Below are 24,230 nucleotides of genomic sequence, written 5' to 3' on the forward strand. Positions count from 1 at the left end.
ATCTCGGTGTGGAGCGCGTCCATCAGTGCGACTGTCACCAACCGCATTGGACAGCTGCACATGCACAAACTCCATGTTTGGAGCCGCTTGGGGCTTCAAGAGTTCAGTCGAGCTGCCTGGTGAATTCGTGGACGGGAGCGTGAATGGACGCCTCCCCGATATACATTAACGGGCTGTCATACCTGCAGCTGATATGCAGCGTCATATACGCACATAGATCTCGCAGGACGCAGATATCGTCTCGATAAACTGCCCTACCCCTAGATATATGCCGTGTAGCCATCATAAAGTTTTGTCTTGTTGTTAGTATACTTTATGCTGACCATCATTCTAACATATGCATCCTTCACTCTACGGGCATATCGATGATCATATATCTTCCGCCAAATCGAAAAGACGCTCAGTTGCGAATTTGCCGCCGGCGGCGCGAAGTCGACAGCAGCCAACACTTCGAAAGGTGAGCGTGGTTGATGGCTTTGTATGCACTTCTCTATGAGAGGACTCACCTCGTGTTTGATTGCAGGGACAATGGTGCGCTTAACCCACTCCGCCGTTTACTGGCGGCGTCGGTGCATCAATGACACGTCCAGCGAGGACGAAGAGAACACGCCGCCGAACATCCAGCCCAGCCACCAGTACGACCGCGACAGCAAGCGCCGCATCGAAGACGCCAGCGAGTCCGCCAGCGCTACGGGCACAGCAACGCCTCCGTGGCTGCCGCCAGAGAGAAGCCGCCCCAAGTCCAAGTTGGCAACGAACCCGCCGCCAAGCCAGGAGTCGACGTCTGCGCCCGTGTCGCCGCCGGTGTCCAGCCGCCCGTACGCCAGCCCCACCACGTCGTCGCCGGTGCTCCTGGAGACGCCGCCGAGATCCCCAGCGGCGCTTCAGCCTCGCCACGAGGGCCGTCGTGCGCGTCGTGAAGCTGCCGCGCCTTACGCTCGCCGGCAGTCGGCGCCTCAGCGCGATGCCCGACCCGTCATCAACCCACGCGGGTCGATGCGAGTCACTGCGGACGGATAGCCTCGGACGCAACTACGGGGGCCGCGGTCACGGGATCGGTTCATTCCAGCGCAGTGGCCGCACCGCGTGATTCAGCTTCGCGAGCAGTTCAACCCGCTCGCGACGGTATTTCCGTCGGTGCCTCATGCGACTGCCCATCGCCGTGCCGTGTGGACTCCTGCCGCAATTCGCTAATGCATCTCTACTGCAATATCAACTGCTGCCCGTACGGGGGGGCTCTGTGGCAACGCGCTGGCCGAGTCGAGCAAGGTGTATCTAGGGAGGAACGTGCGCACGAGGTCGTTGGGCGTGGTCGCTGGCGAGGACATCGAAGCGGGCGAAGTGCTGGGGCAATACCTCGGCGAGATGGAGCACTTGAGTGTTTCGCGTACGACCCGACCGCGCAATAGCGGCTACCGCTTGGTGATGAGGCAGCGGCCAGAGCGACCGACGTTCCCAGTCTGCGTGGCGATCAACGCCGAGAACTGGGAGGGCTGATGCGCTTCGTAAACCACTCGTGCCAACCGGTGGCGAAGTTCGTGGAAGTGGCCAACGGCCGCCGTACCACCGTGGTCGTGGCGTCGACGCAAGACATTCACCGCGGCGAGGAGGTGACAGTCGACTATGGCGACGACTTGTGGTTTGTTTGCCGCTGTGGGCTGGATGGCTGTCGCCACCGCAACATTCAAGACGTCCAAGACCCGTGAGAGGGCCAAAGAGTGAGCAGGACGAGAGGGCAAGCAAGGTGAAGAGAGAGAGACCAGCGAGAAGGGGGGAGGGAGCGAAGTGAAGGAGGTGTAGTTGTGTAGGTAAGCGTGTTGTGAACAAAGGAATTGCATTGAGATAACATATTGCTGTGCGGTTGTTGATGGTGGTTGCCGTGAGTGCAAAGTAGCTGCAGGCTAGCAACAAGCAGGGAAGCATGAAAAACTGGCGCCAAGGTTCGCGCCAAACGACGGGTTGATGGGCTCATCTTCGTTCGAAGTTTTCACGTACATTGACTTGCTATTTGCGCGCGCAGATTTCGCGCGCGCAGCGTTGAAGTTGTGAGCTACTAGCATCCTTTCAAGATCGATGCGAACTGGTGGCGGCGAAGGCATCGCCCTGGCAAGCTGCCGCCGCGGCGAAGCTGTCGTCGTCTCTCACTTCTGGTTTTACCACGTTCCAAGCAGTTCTCCCCCCCCCCCAAGCGCGTCTCCGCCGCCTCGCCTCCGCCCACCACTCCCGGTACGCCGCGCCAACACGGTCCAACGTGGCAATGAGCAGCGTGACTGACTTTTTATTGATTCGTCTGTGTGTGTAGATGCCCAAGCACTCTGGAACCCCCAACTACTCGACGCTCGTCGAGAAGATGCTGCCGCTCGGCAGGGACGAGTGGGAACACCTCGCTATGACGTACAACGCCAACAGGCCTCGAGGCTCGCCCGAGCGAGACTTCGAGAGCTTACGGCGTAAGTTCAAGGTGCTTCACAGCACCCGGAAGCCGACCGGCGTGCAGGAGATTCCCCCGCTCATCAAGAAAGCCAAGGAGGTCAAGCGTGCCATCGACGACAAGGCCAACGTCGTGGAGACGGACGACGAGGCCGACAACGACCAGCCCGACTTCTGCTTTGAAGTCGACCCGGACGACAGCTTCTACGAGGGCGGCGACGGCGAGGACGAAGGTTTGGGAGTGCCCACTGCCGCCACTGTGGGCAGGTCCGACTGCAGCGAGTCGCCGGGCTCCGACGAGTCGGCCGAGGACGAGTCGACGGCTTCCAGCCGCTCATCGAGCCGAGGCGCGTTCCAAGACTTGCTCTCGTCGCCGCTGACCACCGATGATCTGGACGAGCTTGTACGCACGCCGCGTCCTGCTCCTGTCCGAGCAGCGCCAAGTACACGTCGTGTTGGCTCGGGAGGGCTGCCGCCACCACGTAAGACGGCTGTTACTGCCCCCAGTAGTGATGCTTCACAGCAGCCATCGACTCAAGGTGCCGCCGCTGCCACCAACCACGATGCCGCCGAAGCGGCCAAGTACCCCAAGCTCCACAAGACGTCGAACCGTCTCGGAGGCGTGGACTTGGCTGGCTTTCGCGACACGGTGGGCGCCAAGCACGCTCATGAAGAAGACAAAGACACGGCGGAAGCTAGCTACGCCAAAGCTAAGCGCACCCGTGCCATGAAGGCAACAACAGCTCTCAAGACAAAGCTGGATGGCCTTGAAAACAACGCCAGCAACATGCGAGGAGGCATCCCCGAGACGCTTCTGCTGCTCCGCGAAGAGATCGAGCGGAAGGCTGACGCCCGTCGCGCCGAGGAAGATCAGCGCCGCCGCGACGAAAAGGCGGCCAACGAGGCCCGCCTTCTGGAAGCCAAGGCTGAAGCTGAGGCGCGCCGCCGTGAGGAGAAGCTGGAGAGAGAGGACCGTGCGCGCCGTGAGCGCGAAGATGCGCGCGCCCGCATTCAAGAGCTGCTCATATTGATCGGCGCACTGACTAAGAAGGCGTGAGCGGAAGGCGCGCATGCTCTTCGAAGCGAGGCAATCATTCACGTTCTAGTTACTATATACTTGTCACTTACCACTATGCCTCAAATCAAACATGTTGTTCATGATCCACTAGCGTGTCCGCCATGGGTTACGTGATCTTCTAGCGCCTTCATCATCACATGTACTTCTCGTGCTGCGTACACATCTCTGTGAAGTCAAGTGCAAGACGCACGAACATCGAGTTCGGCTCTCCGTCGCAAACGTTTGCAGCACGCTGCTGCCAGCAACATCGAGATAATGAAGCAGCTCAATTCAACGGCAAAGAAAAATGTATTGTTGCATGCAGTACAAACACGGCTAGTTCGACACCCTACTCGCTGGATAGCTCCATCTCGCCTGAAAACGTCGTGCGTATCTGCGAGATGCCGATCGTGCGGACGCGATAGTTAGCCATTCTGAAGATGTTGTTGATTCGGTGTCCACGAAGCTCGGGGTCGTACGGCAGGGGGAGGTTCAGGCGGCTGTACACCTTTTGCATGCTCCCCATGCCCCACTCCGCCGCCTGCCTCACGGACGTGATGGCGTTATGAAGCGTCCGCGCGGAGCTTCTCAGCGACGGGAGAATCCTCTCGAGATCGCCATCTTTGAGAGGAGTCAGGATGCGACCGACCGTGCTGGTCGAACACGGGAAGGCCGAGTCCGACACCACGTTCATACGTGTGTCCGGGCAGAGGGTAGGGTCGAGCAACTTGGAATGGAATCCCAAGGAGGTGTCGGAGTCGTTCCACGACCCGGGGCAATTGTGCTTACACCAAATGATGCAGCCGTCGGCTGCGAAGCAGATTGTGCCAGTCACGAAAACGGTGTGCAACCACCCGTTATACATGGCGTTCTGCAAGTCCGCATTCGACGGCTGCTGAACCTACAATATCATTGATGTTAGCATTCTATCATAGCAAGTAACATTTTGCAAACTACAACTCACCCTTAAGTTCTTCCCATCAATGAAGCCGAATGTGTGTTTGAGAAGCGGCTCGCGGGCTTCCACAAGCTTTGCGAGTTCGGCTTGGCGAGCAGGCTAGGGCCAAGAGATTCTGGCAGGAGCGTAGCCTTTTAGCGCCAGCGACAGCGCTTCCTCGGCGCGGCGTAGCGTCCTCGATATGGTGCTCGGCGGAGCCCCAAACATCATACACAGGGAGCTCTGCTCCATCGACCCGACGTAGAAGCACAGCACCAGGTCCAGGATCTGGTGGTAGTGTCGGAGCTTCGGGGGCCGCCCGCGTGCCGTGCTGCGTGGGATGTAGTAAAAGCGGCTGAAGCGCCGCAGTAGTTGGTGGAAAGCCGACCTGAAAGCATGCATGAATTAGATATAGCGCAGCAACTTCAGATAGTAAGTAGGGTCGCACCTGGTCAAGCTCGTCGCGTTTAGGAAGTTGATGTCGCTTCCGCGCGTGTACAACATCATCCACGCGGAGTCGCAGGGCGTGTCCAGGCACTGGGTGGTCAGGTAGTGCCTGGTCCGCATGGCGATCCTCCACGCCTCTTCCACGAGCTTGTCGTACACCTCCCTGCGCACCTCGTGCAGCATCTCCTCCTGCTCGACGAAGGCGCTAGCCAGCACCAGCATCGCATCGACGTCCTCTGCGGCCATCGCTCCGGCGCTTGTGTCCGACGCGCGCCAAATTCGAAACTGGTGAAATTTAGAAGGGATGCAGCGTCGGCGGTGTCCGGAACGAAATGACGGGTACATTCTTAAAGCCCAGCAAGCGTCTATCAAGCCGCCTGATTCAGGGCGATATCAAGCGGACACAAGTGACGCATGTACGACAATTGCGGTGGAGATTTTGAGCACTATGTCAATATATATCTTTTTAAGCCCTGTCATATCTGCTGCAGGTATGACAGCCTATATCTGGTAGGCGTCCAATGGGCAAGTGCTGGTTTACTGAACTCAGGACAATGCAGATCTCTCTCTCTACTCGCTCGAGACGATTCACCATGAACCCCCACCGGACGTCTCAGTAGTAACGGTGACCACTATGGTATCGCCTCCCAACGTCAACGCCCAAGAGCAATTTTCCACGAGTTGCTTCCGGAGTGGAATGTGTAACATCAAAGCACGCTTTCGCGCCCTCAAATCCACCGCAATTCCGTCCAAGGAAGTATCGAGGGGTGCCCCTTGCACCTCAAGGATGGTAGCGCGCGTTACGTTACTCCTTCATGTAGACTGAACTCGATCGATCGCAGTGTGTGGCCACGGACAGCTCCACCGAATCCAGGAGTGCTCTTGTATCGGCGTTAATGCCTCGTTGCGTGCCTCAACTCCGATGGGAACGCGTGCGTTCCTCAAAAACCGCAAGTGATCTCTCACGCCACCTCCTGGGACGACTGGCCATTCTGGGCGGTTATTATCCAATTCGCCACCTCGATCTCAAAGAGGACTTGGACTCTCACCATGCCGATGCCCGACTTCCGAGTGCGCTCGACGAGTCGGTTCGGAACGATCGACCTCGGTGGCGCGAGCAGCATGAACAGCGCGATCCGAAGCGTTGCAGCGGGCTCAAGGCCCAGCAGCAGGTACTTGAGTCGCCAAGCGAGCAAGGCCTCGTCCAGTAGCCAAGACAACAGCAGACGCGTGGTGCGGCAGGCCATGGTCTGTGCTGGGAGTCTGCACGTCCGCACGTTCAAGTTGCTCTGGAAACCTGCCGTTCTGCAGCTCATGGTCACCACCACCACGAGCTTGAGCGAGGACGAATCGCACTTCGACGACTGTGACGATGACTCGGACGATTCGGACGACAGCGACGTTGAGAAGCTGACGACCATGGCTCGACCCAACAAGACGCACCACTACTCGCTGGTTTTCTGCTACCGGTCGCTCATGGGCCACGCACGTCGAGAGCGGATCGAGCTGGACGACCCCCGAGACCCCGTTGAGTTCGTTTGGGGCGAGGACGGACTGCTGAGCACCCGATTCGAGTTCAGCATCGTGTACGGCGGTGTTGGGCCGTCTGGACGGCGCCGGAATCTCACGTGCCGCGCGAGGGATGCCAAGGACTATTTGCAATGGACGGAGGCTCTGCGCACAGCGCTGGAGTGTCAAGGGAAGAACAAGGACATCAAGATGAACCGCTCCACCCACGCTCACACGGTATCGTCGTCCAAGGCTCCATCGAATTCTCGCGGCTCGATGGGGTCGTTCTTGGACTTGGACGTCGTGGAGGAGCAACAGCAACTCCTGGAGAGAGAAGCAGCGGCTGCACGTAACACCCCAACATCGCCTACTGCCGCTACCGCCGCCGAAGCAATTGCCCCTCCAGCTGCGGAAATTGCCCAAGAGTCTGCACTCAAACCCGTTCCAGTCGATATCGCTGCGGAGTATGAAGGTGCTCGAAGGCGGCCAGTGAGCATCGTGGTGCCAGCCCCGCGACCTGTGGGCACGCGCCTCCAGCGACGCAAGCCATCAGTGCCTCCTATGGGCACAGGGAAACCGCTGAGCATCGCCCCGTTGCGTCGAGGCAGCGTCACCTCCAAGGCAGCGAAACCTACTGCATCGCTGCCACCTTTCGGCAGACCGCACGGCAGTGGCCACGCCAAGACTGAGATGTCGATGTCTATGCCTCCTCCAGGAGGACAGCGACGTCGCAGAACCAGCAGTGCAGCAAGACGACTCAGCTCTTCGTCATTGAAGTCACGCGCCCGGAAGACCACCATTTCGGACAAAGCGCACGGAGCGTGGAGACCCCACACTCCCGACACCACAAGCGGATCCAAGAGGAGTCGACTTCGAGTATCCCCCACGTCGCAGCCAGAGGAGAAACGTCCACGCGTGCCCAGCTCCCCATTGGCATCAGCTCCGATGCTGGGGGCGCTGCCGATGCTGCAGTCTCCCTCGTCACTCACCGACTCGCCGCTGGACTTCATCGACGAGCGCCCGTCCATCGACAACCCGCGCACGACCGAGTTCGTGAACTCGCTGGTCAAGATCGCGGGCGTCGCCTCCGCCAAGCAGCGACAGCAGCTGCTGCAGCGTCAAGAATCGTGCCCTGTATCAACCAGCTACGGCCTGCCACTGATCCCTCGCCAGTCCGAAGAGAAGGAAGACCCGTGGTTCATGTCGCGCCGAAGCTCCCGCCTCAACCTGGACGTGTGCGACGTTGAGGTCGAAAAGTCCGCGCGCTCCAACAGGCAACGGCAACGGCAACGAGAGCGTGGAGACACGTGGGCGGCCTACCTCAAAGCCATGGAGTGCGAGCTGTAGCATTCGTTTAGTATTTTTGTGACGTCAACTTCAACATGGGCACGATTCCGGAGGCCCTCCACAGACAGCATGTCCACAGCATGCTTTTTAATGGTTGAATTCGTATAGTTGTAGACTCTCTCACTCAACGACGATGCATGAATGAATTCACTACTCACGAGCCCTGCCGTCGTGAAGCCTCCCTGAACAGGCTTCACAACCTTCACCTGCTTACCTGCGCGACAGGCAGCTTCAATCGACTTGACATTCGCTTTGGCTAGCGCTCTGTCGGTGGTTACCGTGCAGCTCTCGTTGTTCTTGGGCTTTCGATCCTCCTTAACACCTAGAGCTGCGACCGAGATGTTGAAGGAGCCCTCGATTATGATGCGACCATCCAAAATCCACATCTTCGAGTGCTCCATCGCAGAATCGAGAGAGACGTAGACTTCGACGTTGTTCTCCAGTAAGTGTACGCGTACACGATGCGCCGCACTATCTCCATGTGGCTGAAGTAGCAGGCCGAGATGAACATGGAGTCGGTCGTGCCGTCAATAAGCTGCATCAGAAGCTTGAGTAGCAAGACCGTGCGGCCCCAAGTGCCTTTGGCGGGCGCGTTGCGCAGCATCAGCTCCAGCATGACCTCGTCGTGGTATCGGCGGTACGTACGGGGTTTCATCTTCACCGTGTGAGCGATATCCGCGAAGTTGTACTCGATGACGGGATCGCCGGCCGTAGCCTCGGTGAGCTTGTCCGCTAGCTCGCCGATGTTGGGGCGCGGACGGCCCCTCTTCTTGCGCGGCGAGCCTCGTTTGTCGAAGCGGTCCTTGACGACACGAGGAGAACATTCAAACTTCATGGCGACCGCGTAGCAGTCATCCTTGCTCAGCGTCCCGGTTTGCAGCGCCGAGCTGCCCATGCCCTTCAGGCACTTCAACACTTGCTCTGTGGTCGGGTTGTTGGCACCGCGCTTTGCCTACGTAACGGCTGTCTCCTCGAATCAAGTTACAAACAATTCGTCGGTTTTCAAACAGGAATTGCTCGGAATGACCGACGAAATGTTTGTCCATACTAAAACCAAATCAAAATTTGTTTCGAGTATAGAATATGATCTATCAGGAGCACCTGGCAACTTACCTAAGTACTGAGTCCTTCAAGAAGCAACTTACCCAAAGTAAAAAGTTATAAAGAGAGACCTTTTGAATAGAATATAATATATCAAGAACATGACGAGCTCTTGCGTATTTTTTCTCGGATAAAAAAAAACTCTTCGAAGATCATCCGCTTAAGTATTTTACTTAAACGGGATCCCGTTTAAGTTCCTGCTTCTCGCTTAAGAAACGCTGCTAAGCTGTTTAGCTGTGCCATTGTTTGGTGCTGCTAAGCTGTGCGTGCTTCTAAACTGTTGACAAGATTTCCTATAAAAAAAGGGGTGTCTCCGAAAGAACGCGCTTTTTGTACGCCTGTGAGAAGCCAAAAGCGCTGTCTTTACGACACATCGTTTTTTTATGTGGCCAAATTGTCGACCGACTACACGAAAGACAGAAATATTTATAATTGACTACACAGAAGTAAAACAAAACTAACTTAAACGGGTCGATGGGACTACATGGAAGTCAGAAAGTTAACTTAAGCGGGTCAAAGTGACTACCAGGAGTCAGTAAAATAATAAACAATGATTGTGTATGAAATCCATTTCGTACACAATCATTGTTTAAATCATATACACTAAATATGGATGCGGTTTTAAATACGGAATCGTGATGAGCATATCCCATATTTAGATTGTCTACATTTTGATTCATTCAATAGGAAAGCTCGATGAAGGTGAACGTGTACGTCGCGGTCGGCGGCGCTGCTGCGCGTCGCATCTGCTGGTACATGGGCACCTCGGACGCGCAGGTAGAGCACGCCATGCGCATGCTGCTGTACCTGTCTCCACAGACGGCGTTCCTGCTGCGAGACGCCGACGGGGACCTGGTCCCAGTGTCCTCCACCTTGCCCAACGGCCAGCAATACACGGTGGTGCTGCAAGAAGACCTCGCGCTGGTGAGTGGTTCGACTAGCGCTATAAATAACTCGATCACGTCACCTGTTCTTAACGGGGGTGAGGTGAGCGTACCTCTGATAACGCAGACGGAGATGACGTCAGCTTCGAGCCCCAAGCGACGGAGACTCGAGCTACCGACAGAAGCCTCAGCGGCGTCCCCGATGGTAGGGGCTACTACGGTCATTACAACCGCTGCACACCAGCCGTCGACTCCGCCGCGGTCGATCGCCACAGTCATTCAGCAGTTCGTCGACACGTTCACCAGCCCCATCGCCAACGACGACAACGTCAACTTCATCCCGAACACTGGGCGCTTCGCGCTCTACGCGCTCTACAGCAAGTTGGTGCAGGATCGGAGGTTCCACCCCAAACGCGAAGACGTGTTCTACAAAATGACGTCCATGCACGGCAAGGTAGATCGACAGCGCGTGAACCGCTACTACCAGTGCCGGGTGGAGAACGGAGTCGGGACGGAAGTCGTGCACTGCAAACCGCAGGGCAAAGGAGTGCTACTGCGGCGATATCGCGTGGTAATTAGTGTTGAGGAGCTACAGGAGGCGGTGAAGTCGACACCGTTTGTGTCTTTGCTGAGGTTAGATCCGAAGGAAGTGGCGGCGCTGTACATGCGCTTCGTGGACAGCTTCAACCCCATTGCCAAGAGTATCTATCGTGCGCAGAGCAGCAGCAAGCACGGCGATAGTGAAGCAGCAGATGCTGAACAAGTAGTGTTGAGAGTGTAAATGGTTGCAAGGCGTACGTTTCTTTAGTTTGATAAGTCCCTGCAAGTGATGTGATGTGTGTGTGTGTTTTCTACAGTTCATCCTTCTCCTCGACAGGCTCAGCCTCGTCCTCGGCCTCCTTCTCGGCCTCCTTCTCCGTCTTGGACTCGGCGTTATCGCTGTCAGCAGCGTCCTTGGACGAGGTCTCTTCCTCGGCCTTGGATCCATCCTTCTCGGTGTCGTTCTTGTCGGTCTTCACCGGCTGCGGCTTCGGCCGCTTCGCCAGGACGGCGACGAACTTCTTGACGCCCTGGACCTTCTTGGCGACGTCAGCAGACGTCAAAACGGGCTTCTCGTGCTTGGACGCAGCCTTCTGCGACGCCTCCGACTCCGTCAGCCACGCCTCCAGCTCGTCGAGCTTCTCAATCACGTCGCTACGCTCCTCGTCCGTCACCTGCGGCTTGCTCGTGCTCCACTCGTTCATGAGCTCGCGCGTGCTGAAGGCGTACTCCTGCGCGGTGTTGATAGCGATCGGCAGCTCCTTCGACTCCGTTACGCGGAAGAGGATGGCGCTGAGGTCCGAGTCCAGCGCGTCCATCTTCTTCTTGTACTCAGCAGCATCGACCTTGTCACCGTCGTCGTACAGCCACTCCTCTGTCTCCTCCAGCTTGGTCTGCAGCGACTCGACCTGCTCAGGCACCGTCACCTCCTTGATCTGGCTCTCCTGAGCGGACAGTGCGTCGTGGGCCTTGTAGATGAAGGTCTCGAGGCTGTTCTTGGCCTCCAGGTTAGCACGGCGCTTGTTGTCGGCCTTCTCCATCTCGGTCAGCATGCGCATGGACTCCTTTTTGACGGTCTCACTCATTGGCAGCACGCTCATGCCCTCCTCCGGCTCACGGGTCTCGTACGCGCGCACGACGGTCAGGCGCTCACGGTGCGTCTTCATCTGCTTCTCGATTCTGGTCTCCACCTTCTCTTCCTCCTCGGTATCATCCTTGTCTTCCGCCTTACTGCTGTCAGCACTGGCGTCGTCCTTCTTGGCCTTCTTGCTCTTCTTCTCCTTCTTCACGGGCACCTCGACCTCGACCTCCTCTTCAAGCGTGGCCTCAGCCTTGGCAATCTGAGCAATACCGTTGCTGTCCAGCTCGAAAGAGAGGGTCACCTTCGGCTCGCCGAGGTTCTTCTCAGCCATGCGCTCGACAAACTTCTCGACGCCCGTGATGTTGAACTTGCTGATCTGCACGCTCACGCCAGCAGGCAGCATGGACGGCTTGTCGTAGCGGAAAGTGCAGGACACGTCGTTCGAGTGCGAGAAGGACACCGACTTGCGCAGACCCAGGCGGTGCGACTCCGAGAACAGCGACGCGCGCTTCATCCACTGCTTGGTCTCCACCTCGTCGTCGTTGTTGTCGCTGTCCTTGGGCTCCGTAGCCGACAGGTCCACCAGGCGCACGCCGATGGGGTACGACGCGATGTCCGTCATTCCCACCTGGCGCACACGGAACGAGTTGCTCAGGTTGGCCGCGCGGAACGCCGCGCCCAGAGCCATGGCCTCGTCACCGTTGAGGTGCACGCCCAGGTCCTTGCCGTCGAAGAACTCGGAGAGCTGCTGCTGGATCTTGGGCATGCGCACGCCGCCGCCAATGATCTCGATCTCGTCGATGTCCGCGACGGTGAGGCCGGCCTTCTCCAGCGCCACCTCCACGGGCTTGAGCGTGCGGTCGAACAGGTCCGCCGACAGCTCCTCGAGCTTGGAGCGGGTTATGGACGTGAAGAAGTCGATGTCGTTGTACAGGCTCTGCATCACGACGGGGATCTCCTCGTTGGCCGAGAGCACGGTCTTGGTCTTCTTGGCCTGCGCGCGGATCTTGGCCATGGGGCGCGGCACCTTGCGGATGTCCTCGCCGATCTTGTCGCTGAACTCCTTGGCCAGGTGCTCGGCCAGGCGCAGGTCGAACTTGGCGCCGCCAAGAGACTCGTCCCAGGCGTTGCTGAGCGTCTGGAAGGTCGAGATGGTCTTGTTCTTCTTGAAGCCGTCGGGCACGACCTGGCTCGAGAACTCGGCCACGCTCACCTGCAGCGACGTGGAGCCCATGTTGTAGAAGAGGATGCGCTTGGGCTTGTCCTCCGGGTCGTAGCTGGCGTGCACGGCCAGCTGCAGCGCCGACGCCGTGTTCTCGTTGATGAGCGACAGCACGCGCACTCCGGAGATCTCGGCGGCGTCCAGCATGGCCTGGCGCTGGGCCTGCGAGAAGAAGGCGGGCACCGTGAGCACCCAGTCCTTGACGGGCGCCTCGGCGAACGTGTCGGTGATCTGGCGCGCGTGCGCGAAGACCATGGCCACGAGCTCCTCGGCGTGGAACACGCGGTCCTTGGCGTGCTGCAGCGACACGGTGCCGCCACGCGTGGCGTTCTGCAGCAGCTGGTAGGGGAAGTGCTCCTCGTCCAGCAGCGCCGCCACCTGCGGGTCGCTCAGCGTCGTGCCCAGCAGGCGGCGGATCTGCGCGTAGGCCGTCTGCGGGCGGCGCACGCCCACGGTGGCCGCGTCCGCGCCGTAGAGGCGCTCATCGCCGTCGAAGGCCACCATGGTCTCCGTCTTGCGCTTGCTGTGCACGTTGGTCACGATCTCGAAGGGCGTGCCCGGCTTGACCAGCGCCACCTTGAAGAACTCGCCGCCGAAGTCCACGCCGGCCACGATGGCCTCCACCACGCAGGCGGCCAGCAGGCCGGCGCCCACCAGCGCCAGCAGCAGCGCCCTCACGGTCTTCATGCTATGCTGTGTCTAGTGTCTGCTGTCTAGGGTGCGTCTCCTCCCGAGGCTGCGGAATTGCGGAATGCGCGAGGGATAGATACTCTACGGGCGGACGGCGAAGAGGGCAACGAGCCACGTGTACGTGTTCGGCTGCACGAGGCATAGTGGACGCAAGTGAAACGGGTTTTGACCAATGGGAGCGCGGGACGTGGCGAAATGGCTACAGGTTGGTGAAAGATGGCTACATCTGGGGCACTGCAACTGCAAGTTGCCTTTTTTGTTGGAGCAGTAGTGCGTCGAGGACGGAGGCTTGTGCCTGCAGCTCTGCAGTGTGGAGCGAACGAATGCGACGCAGACCTTGCTGCAATTGCTGTACCTGGTCTTTCAGTTGCGGACACTCGCTGCAGAGTGGAGACTGTGACTCGAACGCCGCGGTCAGAGAGAGACAGAGGCTGCAGCAGCGCTCCTCTTGGTTGTCTTCTTCTTCTTCGTCGTCGTCGTCGCTGTCAGTGAGAGGCAGCAGCAACTCAATAGGAATCTGCTGCTCGAGGCGTTGACGACGCGGATGCATTGCAGCAGGCCGAGCCAGACGCCGCTTCTTCTCGTCTTGCAGTGCTCGCAGCTTGGTCTTGCACGCGGCCAGTTCGTTGCGGAGCGTCGCCTCGGTGCGGTGAGCCTTCCGGAGGAGGGCTTCGAGCGTGCACACTTCGTTTATATGGTGCTGGACAGCTTCGTTCGCTGACGAGAGCTCGTGCTTGCAGTGCTTCAGCTGCGCTTCGACCTTCACAGCTGAGCTTTCGGCAGCTTGTCGCTTCTTGGACGCCTTCTCCGCTCGGTCTTTGGCCTCGCGCAGCTCCCTCCTGTCTTGGCTCTTCAACGCAGTTTCCATCTTGGTCTTGTCACGCTCGAAGCGCTGCAACGCACTCGTCATTCGGCTTTTCCAGTCCAGTTTCTCCTGGGTGTGCGTTGTCTTTAGCTCGTTCACGTCCGCCTCGAGCTTCGTTGCCTTCTCGGTCTGCTGCTGCAGTGCCGCAGTCTTGCGCTGCAGTTGCTGCTGGAGTTCTCTCATTTGCTGAGCCAATTTGTTGTTCTGAGCTTCGAGGGCCAAGGTTCGTGTCTGGAGGACGTGCGACCGCGCCTTGAGTTGCGTCAACGCTAGCTGCGTCTGCACCGACTGGGCCTGTGTTTCGTCCACCTGCGACGTCTCCTCCAGCAGCTCGGCCTGTAAACGCGGTAGCTTAGCGGCGTAGAGCTCGTTCTCTGTCTTGAGCTTGGCCATTTCGGCGTTGGAGCGCTGGAGATCGGCTGTGGCGACGGCGAGCTGGGTCTTGAGACGAGCATTCCGTTGCGACAACTTCTTGTTGTCGGTCTCGGCCATCGAGAGCTGGAGCTTGAATGCCCGCGTAGAATTTTTCAGCTCTGCACGAGCTGCATCAAGCTGAGACTGGAGAACGGCAAGACGTGAGCCAAGAGTTTTGTCGGAGTTGCTAGCTTTCCCTTGTCGTCTCTGACCTTGACTTGGTGGCTTCGCACTTGGACTCGGAGCAGCAGTCGATATCGGCACTACTTTCGCATTCTCAGTCGGCGACCTCCGCAACGACGCTCTTGTTTCGTAGACAACAGGAAACAAGGACTCGACTGTGTAGATTGGGGCTGTCGAAAGACCGATAGATGCAGCCTTGGCAACTTCCGGCTGCTGCTCTTCGATGTCGTTCGTTGATGATTTAGTGGTTGTGTCCTCGCTCTTCTGTTCCGCAGTGATTGTTTGGGTTGGCTCTTCAGTGGTTGGTTTTGGAACCTTGTCGAGCTTAGTTCGCTTGTCGTTAGAAGTGGGGACTTCAATTTCGTTGGAATTATCGGTCGACAAGGCTAACGTTGAACCGGGCTTGGAGTCCAAGTTTTGGATCGAAAAATCCTCGTGGTGCACATCTTGAACATCACTCGCGTCAGCTTCATGAGCGAGTTGATCGTTGTCGTTACCGTGCGTCGTGTGTTTCGGTTCTGAAATCCGCGGGCTCTCACATTGTGGCATTGGGAGTGAAGATTGGTCCGGAGGAGCGATCTCTTCGCTGTCCGTTCCGTGCTCAGTGGCATCAAGTCGAACTTCGTTTCCTTCTTGCTCTTCACCTTCATTTTCAACTAAGGCGTGTTGCTCGGTGAACTCCTGGTCCTCAGTATTGGTCTGCATTTGGATGGATAGTGGTGGAGACGGGCTTACCATGCCTAGATCCTGTTCAGTGATGTCAAAGCCTGCTGCACCGCTTAAGTCCGTTCCACCGCCATTGCTCTCGAATAGTTTATCATCAACTCCAAAGCTATCGGCTGCATTCAAACGCGGTCCGGCGTACAAGGAGTCCATGGACAGCGCTGGCAAGTCGACTGAGTTTCCAAGTTGGCCGCCTTCGCCCTCAGTGTCGCTTCCGAACAGGTCAGCACCGCTGTCGGCACTCAAATTTCCTTCGTCGCCGCTCATTTCTTGCGGTGGAATGCTACGCTTCTTGAAATGTGCAAGGTGAGCATATCAATAGCCAACATGAGCGTTATGCTAGTCGAACATCATCTCATGAGGTATACTTAGTATTTGATGCTGAAATGCACCAGGCTAAAAGTTAAGGAAAAATGCGGTCCGTTTGTCAGTCTTCTTGTAAGCTTAGAATAAATTCCTAGTCGCCTCCGTTCGCTAACGGCGAGCATCCGTCCACTCTTCCATGCCCTTTTCGTTCATCTCTCGCAAAACCCTTTTGCATCTAGTCTCGACCGCTCTCCCGATGAGCCAGTGCCTGAGTTCTCGCGGCACTTCATCGTCAGTGAAGATCAGTTCTACCAACTTCTTCAGGTTCGCCGGGCGACACAATGCGTGAGAGAACGCGGCCCTGATCGCCTTTCGAGAAGTCCGCTGTTTCGTAGAGCAAGAGCATTAAGTCACTGGTCTCACACGTGGACGCCCACTCGAAAGCCTCGCCCCTCAGCTCAGCGGATATGCGCGTGTCGTGACGCAGCAAAGCCACGATTTCAGCTTGACCGTTGGATGCTGCCTGCACCAGCACCCTGCCAACCACCTCAACTTGTATACGGCTATCTTCATATAATAGCTTGAAGATCTTAACCTCATTATTGGTGAATCGAAACCGCGAGTACTCCACCCCCCAGCCAGAAGCTTGCTTAAACCCAGCAACGACCGCTTCGCTGGAGACGCCCTCGTTCTCGTACAGAAATTTGACCACCTCAGTCCTATTTGCAGCGACGAATGCTCGGTCAATAGAAGACGGGGTTGCACGCTTCGTACTACAGAGAAATTTCACCAAGTCAACGTTGTTCCGAGTAGCCGCAACCTCCACAGCCTCGTCAAATGAATCTGGCAACACTTGATTGGTACCAAGTAGAAACTTCACCGTGGCGATAGAGCCACGCTTAGCAGCACTGATAAACGCATTATTAACCACTTCGGGGTCGCTGTCTTCGTAGCTGTACAGATACTTAATGGCATTGGTCCAACCACCACGGCATGCCAGCTCCACAAGAAGCGGCCTCCCCTTGTACTTCTCGCGATAAACGTTGTACACTCGACCTGCAAGCGCGTCTTGACTAGTTTCGCTTGCCGCGACGAAAGCCGCCACCAAATCGCACCAGGAAGCGCCTAACCCAAGCAAGAACTCCACCACATCAGCTCGCCGTCCTGAGATTGCCTGGGCCAACGCACCCGACCGGCGCACAAACTTCGCGTACTTGGCGTCGACTGCGAGCTTTACCACGCGCAGATGCCCATTCCCCGATGCGTCATTCAGAATCTCTACAACTGTGGAAAATGCACCCAAAGCGGAGTACTTTGCGGGGTTAAACGCCTTCCAGAGAAGCTTCAACACGGTGATATGGTTGTTTGCGCTAGCAGCAACGACTGCTTGTTGCAGCGATTTCCAGGCCGCCCAGCGACGAACCATTTCACCCTACTACGCACACCCCTCACGATTTCCTGCCGTATCTTGCTCTGGTCCTGCGAAAACTCGCCCGCGAAGAACTTTTTCAGCAAGATACGCACACATTTCGGGTGGTTGTTAGCAGCAGCGGGCCCTAATGCACTTGGCACTTCGCAGTCGTATCTCTTCAGCAGGTGCCTCAGCCAAGCCACTTCTCCCGTCGCCGCTGCCTCCACGATCGCCTCTTCGGGTGTCATGAGAAATGAGTCGAGCTGGGTCAGAATATGCGGCAGCGCTTGAATTTCAGCGGGGAAGCAGCCACCCCTGACTTGCTTGTAGAAGCATAAGTTCACTGTGAGTTGTAAATGCTCCAACTCGCTTCTACTGTAGACTGGTCGTAGTTTCGGGCTGATTTAACTTTTGCATTGTTTTTGGATTGATGTCAGCATCAAACAAGCGGCTTTGTTGACTCCACGTATTGAGGTATTTTGACTATGAGGAGTCTTGCCTTTACACAGCGATGTCGAAGGAGCAACGAATGAGTTAGTTCTATCTTCGGCACAGGGTCACTTTCGAACAGGCTGCCACAGTCACTGTCACTTTATCTTCGCTCATTGTTTGCATGTGCGTATGCTTTTGTTGGCCAGACTTGTGGAAATAAACAATGGACAGTCATGGGGAAATTCGAAACAAGCCACTCCGGAGGGAGTTCAGCGGACAGCCCAACACAAAATAATTAGGCGCCCGCACTACCTGGATAATCGTCGATGACATGAATGTTTGATACTGAAATACAAACCAGAAAAAAATCGTCATGAAAGTTATTCAAACCAAATCAAATTTCCAGTCGCCGGGGTGCATTATCCATACTGGCGAGCGAACAGTCTTCCAATCCAATTTCTTCCAGTGCTCGCAGAACCTTTTCATGTCTGGTCTCGACCGCTCTCCCTATGATCCAGTGCTTGAGCTTCCGTGGCACATCGTCGTCGTTGAAAATCAGTTCTACTAACGTCTTCAGGTTCGTCGGGCAGCAGAAGGAAGCGCTAGAGAATGCTGACCAAATCGCATCGGGAGCTGTACGCTGCTTGTCGAACAGCGATACCATCAAGTCGCCGTTCTCGCATATGGCGGCCATCGCGAACGCCTCACTCCTCAATTCGGCGGATATGCGCATATCGTGAAGCAGCAGTGCCACGACTTCAGCTTGGCCACTGCATGCAGCCTGCACAAGCGCCCTGCCGACGACGTCTCCGGGCACACGGCTATCCTGGTACAGTAACTTGACGATCTTAACGCTTCTGGCGTCGAACCTAAAGAACGAGCAGTCTCTCCCCCAGCCGGAAGCGTTCTTGAAGACAGTAACGATCGCTTCGTCGGAGACGCACTCGTTCTCGTAGAGAAACTTGAGCAGCTCGACGCTACTTGTCGCTACGAACGCTCTGTCAATAGAAGACGGGGTCGCTTGCTTCTTACTGCAGAGAAACTTCATCGTGTGGATGTTTGACATCGGAGAATGGGCCGCAACCACCACAGCATCGCTAACTGCGCCCGGCAATACTCGATTGGTACCAAGTAGAAACTCCACTGTGTCAATAAAACCGTACCTTGCTGCGCTGACAAAAGCCTCGCCGACCACCACGGGATCATTTTCTCCACGGTTGTACAAATACTTGACAGCGTTGGTCCAGCCACGCTGACACGCCAGCTCAACTAGAAGGGGTATTTCCTTGCGAGTCTCCCGATACACGTGAGAAACTCGATCTGCAAGCGCGTGCTGGCCAGTTTCCTGTGCCGAGACGAAAGCCCCCACCAAATCCCACCAGGAAGCGTCTAACCCGAGCAAAAACTCCACCACATCTGTTTGCCGTCCCGCGATCGCGCGTGCTAGTGCACCCGACGGACGCACAAACTTCGCGTAGTCGGCGTCGACTGCGTCCTGAACGATGAACTTTACCACGCGGAGACGCCCATTCTCGGCTGCGTCTTCCAAGATTACTACAGCTGTGGAAAACGCGCCCAATGGCGTGTGCTTGACCGGGTTAAATGCCTCCCAGAGAAGCTTCAGCGCGTTGATATGCTCGGTGGCACTAGCAGCAACGACTGCCCGCTGCAAACATTCCCACGTTTCCTCACGACGAACCGATTCATCGAGCAGGGAGTTGCCACTGCCTGTTCCCTGCCGTATTCTCCATGGGTTCTGTGAAAACTCGATCGCGAAGAACGCTCTCAACAGAATTTGCACACACTCCAAGTGGCCGTTTGCAGCAGCGGGCACTAAGGCGCTTGGTACTTCGCATTCGTATCTCTTCAGCAGTTGCTCCAGCCATGCCGCGTCTCCCGACTTCGCTCCCTCCACGATCACCTCCTCCGGAGCCATGAGGAGTCTGTCGAGCTGGGTCAGAACATGCGGCAGCGCTAGAATTTCAGCGGGGAAGGAGGTGCCCCGAAGTCGCTTGAAGACGCAACTTGGCTTGAGCTCGCTGCGCTGTGGATACGCGCGGAATCGCTTCGTGCCATCCCGAGACTGGTCGCTTGATCGATCACGTTTGAAAAAGGTGGACATGGCGGTGGTGGAGCTTCTGACAAAATCGGAAAGTGAAAGGATCGGTCTGCTCTGTCATGTGGATCGGTGTCAGCATCAATCTGTCGACCGACTGAAGTACTTCGACTATCGCTCGCAATAGATAAAGTGCAAGTCTTACCGCACAATTCATCTATCCAGCTCAACGAAGGATGCCGTGCCGCAAGAAGCAACGAACGTCATCGGAGAAACCTCGCGACGTGTGGTTCAAGATCGTCGATGCGGATTTCTCCACTCAGGCAGAGCGCGTGCAGTTGTCCGACGCTGCAACCATTACAGACTTTCGTGCTGCTGTGAAGGAGAACTATTCGAATTTTTTCAAAGGCATCGACGCAGACTGCCTGGTCGTCTACGCAGACATGGACGCGTATGTCGCTCGACAAGAGTTGTCCGATCCTTCTGCGTCGATATCTGCGATGGGGATAACAGAGGATAGCCAGCTGATCTACGCTGCGGGACTTGCAAGATCCTCAGACTATGTGTATTTGATCCAGCCTGCTCTCCAATCGAAGGTCGAAGCTGCGGTGTTTCAGATTGAGGATGCGGATGGCGACTACGTTGGCATGGGGGTGTACTACAGCCCCACTCGAGCGGTGGCTTGTGCGCACATCTTCACTTCGATACACGGCGATATGGTGACGATGGTTTGCGGGGAGGAGCGTGTCGCCGTCAAGGTGAAACTGCGTAATGAAGGCAATGATTTCGCCATTCTGGAGTCCTCGAGCCCAAGGCCCTTCATTTCGATATGGAAGGGAAATCTTCGTGAACTGCGAGGTATTGCGCTTGTATTGGTATCGTACGGACCCGGCATTGATAATTACCAACGCATGTTCGAGAACGAGCTCGCATTTTCTGCTGCCTCCTGTGTGGAAGTGTCGAGGTTCAAGACGCACGTCACGTACTCGTGTCCAGCTCTCAAAGGAAAATCTGGAGCGGCGCTTGTTCTGGCGAATGGGGAGGACGTGCAACTACATGTAGTTGGGATACACCAAATGTCGATCAATGCTGTCGCTCGCTCGGCTCTTTTGTTGCAAAATCTAACGGGTTGAGCTTAGAAAACGATGGCAAGGCACTCTGCACAGGAAGTGATCTGTAAATTGGCTCATAAAAGAAGTGCATTTAGTCGACAGACACAGAGTTTTAGTTCGAAGAGGCTTCTATCAGTAGATACCGTTCTCTCGTGGTGCCAAGATCTCGCTCAGGGGAACGACGCGTGGTGGCGAATGGCGTCAAACATTCGTTGCAGTGAGTTCACGCGTTTGTAGGCCTCGTACGCTTCGCGGAACCCGTCACCGTAAACCGGCGAGGTGTCGTTCTCGAGTTGCTGCTTGTAAAACTTCCGCAGTCGACCCTCGTACGTGCGCTCCTTGGAGTCTTTACGCTCCATCATGTGCTTGTATTTCAGGAAGAGGTAACTCATCAGCTGGCACATGCCCTCCTCAATCTGGTTCATGCACGCACAACATCAGAATATTGAACATTTTAGATCTCGGTACGTACGGTGCCAGCCAGCATACCTTCGGTGGAATGTGGTCAGGAAAGTTGTTGCTGAGCTTGATAAACGCATGGGTGGCTTCATGAGCCAGGACCGAAGCCGTGAGGTCGTACGGCAGCCCATGCAGAATCAGGATCGCGTTCACTGAGCGGGTCTGTTGTTCAAAGGATCAGTATGTTAGCCATCTGCAACATCGCTACACTTATAAAGACGCATGACTTCAAGTACCTTCTGGATGGAGGCCACTCGAGGAGCTGCGTGCTTCCCTGTACGAACCATGTGTCGGATTTGGGAAACCTCCGACAGGCAAAGACCGCGAGTTACATGGCCTTTCACGGGTTTGTTGCCATTCATCAGCGTGTCCGTCTTCTTGTGGGCATTGCATTGCTCATTCAAGACGGGAGACTCTACCAGGTAAACCGGGATCTAGAATAATGCAGGGTATCAGTATTTAACGTGCGGATTGCAGTGTAAACAGCAAAAGCGACGCACCTCAGGAAGGTTGATACCGATGTCCCGCATGTAACTCCACACCTCCTTCACAACACTTTGAGCCTACAACCGTCATGCCAGCACGTTCTTGAGCCTACAATATCGAGTTGACGCGTGCTTCAACGACACTTACCTCGTTCGAGTCAAGCACCAGGTACTTGCAGCAATCATGGCAAATCTTGCGGTTGTCACTGAGACTGTGGAACTGTCGCCCTGGAATAGTCGGCTGGGGTGCAAGAAGCAAGCGTTAGACTGTAGGCTAACCACAATTCCGATCCTGACGGTTTTGGTACGAACCTCAACACGCTGGCAGCTGCAGCAACGATCGCGATTCTCGTGCTCGGCGCAGTATTTCAGGTCCCAGAAGGGCATCACCTGTAGAATGGAACCACATTCAATCGTCAATTATCCCACGCAGTTTGGGGGTAGGGGGGTCGAAGAAAAAATGAACCTTGAAAGAGATCTTCTGCGTCCCCGGTTGGTACGGGATAAAATCCTCGCAGACATCGCAGCTGCGATGGCACAGCAAGTGTTTAGAGCAACTTCAACCGGATAACATAAGCTGGCCTCACTTACCGCGGGTGGTAGAGCTGCTTGTAGCACTCGTGGTGATAGTATTCGCCGTCCTTGACTTGAAACTTGCTAGTAGAGAACTTGCTGTGGCACGCGGCGCAACGGAAACAGTCCGGGTGGTACGCTTTACCGCTCACATTGACCCGTGGTCCGTATCTGCATTCAACCCAGAGAACAAGTGTAAGTATCTTAGACCAATTCTGACAAGCACCCATTTAAACCCACTTGATCTCGCCGTTGCAGCCTGGGCACTGCATAATGCGGATTGCATTGCAAGCTCCACAGGTCGGGGCTGCGTCGTTCGCATTGAAGAAGGTGCACGTGGGGCAGTTCCAACCAGCGCCATTGGCCGTAGCTTTGCCATTGGAGTTTCCATTGACGCTGCCGTTCACCTTGACGTTGGCATTGCTGCTGCGGTTCTCGTTCTGCACGGGCTTGCTGCTGCCGTTGCTTCCCCCTCCAGAGACTCTGGTCGTAGTGGTCGTCTTGGTGGTGGTCTTGGGCTTGGGCGCACACTCTGGGTGGTAGTTGCCGCCGTTCACGACCTGGAAGCGACTGGGCAGCGGGCGCTTGCAGCCCGAGCAGCAGAAGCAGTCCGGGTGGTACGTCTTGCCGTTCACGTGCAGGCGCTTGCCGTACCTGCAGCAGCAGTAGCATCAGCGTTATGAGTGAGACGATGATGATGATGGGGAACGCACGCGAATGATACATGGGCTCTCACTTGATCTCGCCCTTGCAGGTGGGGCACTGCAGCATGCGGATGGCGTTGCAGGCGCCGCAGTTGGCGACCGCGTCGTTGGCGTTGAGGAACGTGCACTGCACGCAGGTCCAGCCCATTATTATTGCGATCTTCTTCTCTCCTTCTCTTCGAGGTCTTGTGCTTCAGCTGGCGAATTCCGAACTGGTTGCGCAGCTTTTGAGCTAATCCCTACATTGATCAGATCTGATACTTAACGCCAGATGGGTGGCGAGTGTACCCGGTATGTGGTACACTTTGCCAGACAGCACACACGCACTTCCAGAAACGGACAAGGATATGGTGAGGCACACGAGCGGCTCTGGGGCTACGACCGCGGCGTGTCGCGGGGCCCCGGGGCGTGTTTCCTCAGGAAGAACAAGTGGGGGCTGACTGACGCCCGTTTGCCTGCTTGTTGCCGGCCGATTCCGCCGCGTAGAGCTCCTCGGACCCAGCCAAGAACGCCAGCGCCAACTCCGCGTCCGGTGCGCCGGCCGGCGGCCCCACGGACGCCCAGGACCTCACGGTTTTCGTAAGTTATTGGCTGCATTGTACCCTATAATGCCACTGCAGTCGAATGGTGTTGTTGGGGCTAACTGTGGTGGTTCTGGTGGCGTGACGCTGCGTGGTGCAGGTGCAAAGTCTGTTGGAGCAAATGGTACGTCGCGTCACTTCCGCCTGTGCATTGAGTTGAATTGAGTTTCTACTGTACTGGAAGTTCTAATGTTGTGGGGTTCTGTGCTGTAGCAATCGCGGTTCGCGCAGATGTCGGACGCTATCATTGGGAGAAATATCCTTTTCAACTTTTACTGATACCTCGCTGCATCTGAGACTGTTCGTGATGAGGATGCTGGATGTTGGCTTTGGTTTCCTTGACTGTCGTGGCGTGCGATTTGCTGCTGTGGTGGAAGTTTACTCGACGAAATGGGCTCGCGCATCGACGAGCTGGAGAAGTCCATTGCAGACCTGATGGAGCAGGTGAGCGAGTCTGGAGGAAAGTGCTGTCAGGGTGACGATAGAGCTAACTCGCTTTTCCCTGCTTTTTCAGACAAACGAAGACGGCAACGACAAGAACCAGGAGCCGGCAGCATCCGCACCCAAGGACAAGGGCGAGAGCGTCTAAGCGGAGCGACTTCGCCATTACATGTACACGCCCATGGCGGTCGAGCGATATCAACAAATACGCATTTGAAATTGCTTTGCATCTTGATTTCC

At 56.3% G+C, this 24,230-nt stretch overlaps 13 protein-coding genes across 13 annotated transcripts; 6 read left to right on the forward strand and 7 right to left on the reverse strand.

The window, feature by feature from the left end:
* Positions 1 to 528: 528 nt before the first annotated feature.
* PHYSODRAFT_255504 (hypothetical protein) lies at positions 529 to 1,020 on the forward strand (the record flags this gene model as incomplete). Its single annotated transcript, XM_009529702.1, has 1 exon — positions 529 to 1,020. The coding sequence occupies one exon, from the start codon at positions 529 to 531 to the stop codon at positions 1,018 to 1,020; it is 492 nt and encodes a 163-aa protein (XP_009527997.1).
* A 1,282-nt stretch (positions 1,021 to 2,302) lies between these two features.
* PHYSODRAFT_502673 (hypothetical protein) lies at positions 2,303 to 2,602 on the forward strand (the record flags this gene model as incomplete). The annotated part of the gene is made up of 1 exon (XM_009529703.1): positions 2,303 to 2,602. A coding segment is annotated over one exon (300 nt), but the record flags the coding sequence as incomplete, so codon positions are not given.
* Positions 2,603 to 3,836: 1,234 nt separating this feature from the next.
* Positions 3,837 to 4,532, reverse strand: PHYSODRAFT_499538 (hypothetical protein; the record flags this gene model as incomplete). The annotated part of the gene is made up of 2 exons (XM_009529704.1): positions 3,837 to 4,388; positions 4,452 to 4,532. Coding segments are annotated over 2 exons (633 nt in total), but the record flags the coding sequence as incomplete, so codon positions are not given.
* Positions 4,533 to 4,829: 297 nt separating this feature from the next.
* PHYSODRAFT_498185 (hypothetical protein) lies at positions 4,830 to 5,117 on the reverse strand (the record flags this gene model as incomplete). The annotated part of the gene is made up of 1 exon (XM_009529705.1): positions 4,830 to 5,117. One exon carries the CDS (start codon positions 5,115 to 5,117, stop codon positions 4,830 to 4,832), a length of 288 nt encoding a protein of 95 aa, XP_009528000.1.
* Positions 5,118 to 5,921: 804 nt separating this feature from the next.
* On the forward strand, positions 5,922 to 7,727 carry PHYSODRAFT_332666 (hypothetical protein; the record flags this gene model as incomplete). Its single annotated transcript, XM_009529706.1, has 1 exon — positions 5,922 to 7,727. The coding sequence occupies one exon, from the start codon at positions 5,922 to 5,924 to the stop codon at positions 7,725 to 7,727; it is 1,806 nt and encodes a 601-aa protein (XP_009528001.1).
* Positions 7,728 to 8,085: 358 nt separating this feature from the next.
* On the reverse strand, positions 8,086 to 8,622 carry PHYSODRAFT_332667 (hypothetical protein; the record flags this gene model as incomplete). Its single annotated transcript, XM_009529707.1, has 1 exon — positions 8,086 to 8,622. The coding sequence occupies one exon, from the start codon at positions 8,620 to 8,622 to the stop codon at positions 8,086 to 8,088; it is 537 nt and encodes a 178-aa protein (XP_009528002.1).
* A 902-nt stretch (positions 8,623 to 9,524) lies between these two features.
* PHYSODRAFT_502486 (hypothetical protein) lies at positions 9,525 to 10,493 on the forward strand (the record flags this gene model as incomplete). Its single annotated transcript, XM_009529708.1, has 2 exons — positions 9,525 to 9,797; positions 9,846 to 10,493. The coding sequence occupies 2 exons, from the start codon at positions 9,525 to 9,527 to the stop codon at positions 10,491 to 10,493; spliced, it is 921 nt and encodes a 306-aa protein (XP_009528003.1).
* A 70-nt stretch (positions 10,494 to 10,563) lies between these two features.
* Positions 10,564 to 14,602, reverse strand: PHYSODRAFT_255506 (hypothetical protein; the record flags this gene model as incomplete). The annotated part of the gene is made up of 2 exons (XM_009529709.1): positions 10,564 to 13,248; positions 13,601 to 14,602. 2 exons carry the CDS (start codon positions 14,600 to 14,602, stop codon positions 10,564 to 10,566), a joined length of 3,687 nt encoding a protein of 1,228 aa, XP_009528004.1.
* Positions 14,603 to 16,028: 1,426 nt separating this feature from the next.
* PHYSODRAFT_301393 (hypothetical protein) lies at positions 16,029 to 17,162 on the reverse strand (the record flags this gene model as incomplete). The annotated part of the gene is made up of 1 exon (XM_009529710.1): positions 16,029 to 17,162. The coding sequence occupies one exon, from the start codon at positions 17,160 to 17,162 to the stop codon at positions 16,029 to 16,031; it is 1,134 nt and encodes a 377-aa protein (XP_009528005.1).
* A 1,057-nt stretch (positions 17,163 to 18,219) lies between these two features.
* On the reverse strand, positions 18,220 to 18,771 carry PHYSODRAFT_453388 (hypothetical protein; the record flags this gene model as incomplete). The annotated part of the gene is made up of 2 exons (XM_009529711.1): positions 18,220 to 18,528; positions 18,571 to 18,771. Coding segments are annotated over 2 exons (510 nt in total), but the record flags the coding sequence as incomplete, so codon positions are not given.
* A 1,307-nt stretch (positions 18,772 to 20,078) lies between these two features.
* Positions 20,079 to 20,768, forward strand: PHYSODRAFT_301395 (hypothetical protein; the record flags this gene model as incomplete). The annotated part of the gene is made up of 1 exon (XM_009529712.1): positions 20,079 to 20,768. The coding sequence occupies one exon, from the start codon at positions 20,079 to 20,081 to the stop codon at positions 20,766 to 20,768; it is 690 nt and encodes a 229-aa protein (XP_009528007.1).
* A 149-nt stretch (positions 20,769 to 20,917) lies between these two features.
* PHYSODRAFT_504002 (hypothetical protein) lies at positions 20,918 to 23,116 on the reverse strand (the record flags this gene model as incomplete). Its single annotated transcript, XM_009529713.1, has 10 exons — positions 20,918 to 21,112; positions 21,237 to 21,368; positions 21,443 to 21,640; positions 21,707 to 21,769; positions 21,840 to 21,932; positions 22,004 to 22,081; positions 22,158 to 22,218; positions 22,283 to 22,435; positions 22,505 to 22,918; positions 23,001 to 23,116. 10 exons carry the CDS (start codon positions 23,114 to 23,116, stop codon positions 20,918 to 20,920), a joined length of 1,503 nt encoding a protein of 500 aa, XP_009528008.1.
* A 123-nt stretch (positions 23,117 to 23,239) lies between these two features.
* On the forward strand, positions 23,240 to 24,224 carry PHYSODRAFT_346416 (hypothetical protein; the record flags this gene model as incomplete). The annotated part of the gene is made up of 7 exons (XM_009529714.1): positions 23,240 to 23,259; positions 23,302 to 23,356; positions 23,455 to 23,547; positions 23,650 to 23,673; positions 23,763 to 23,782; positions 23,927 to 23,993; positions 24,064 to 24,224. The coding sequence occupies 7 exons, from the start codon at positions 23,240 to 23,242 to the stop codon at positions 24,136 to 24,138; spliced, it is 354 nt and encodes a 117-aa protein (XP_009528009.1). The 3' UTR covers positions 24,139 to 24,224.
* Between the last annotated feature and the right edge of the window lie 6 nt (positions 24,225 to 24,230).

The sequence above is a fragment of the Phytophthora sojae genome, assembly GCF_000149755.1.
Source record: "Phytophthora sojae unplaced genomic scaffold PHYSOscaffold_4, whole genome shotgun sequence".
Classification (NCBI taxonomy): Eukaryota; Oomycota; class Peronosporomycetes; order Peronosporales; family Peronosporaceae; genus Phytophthora; species Phytophthora sojae.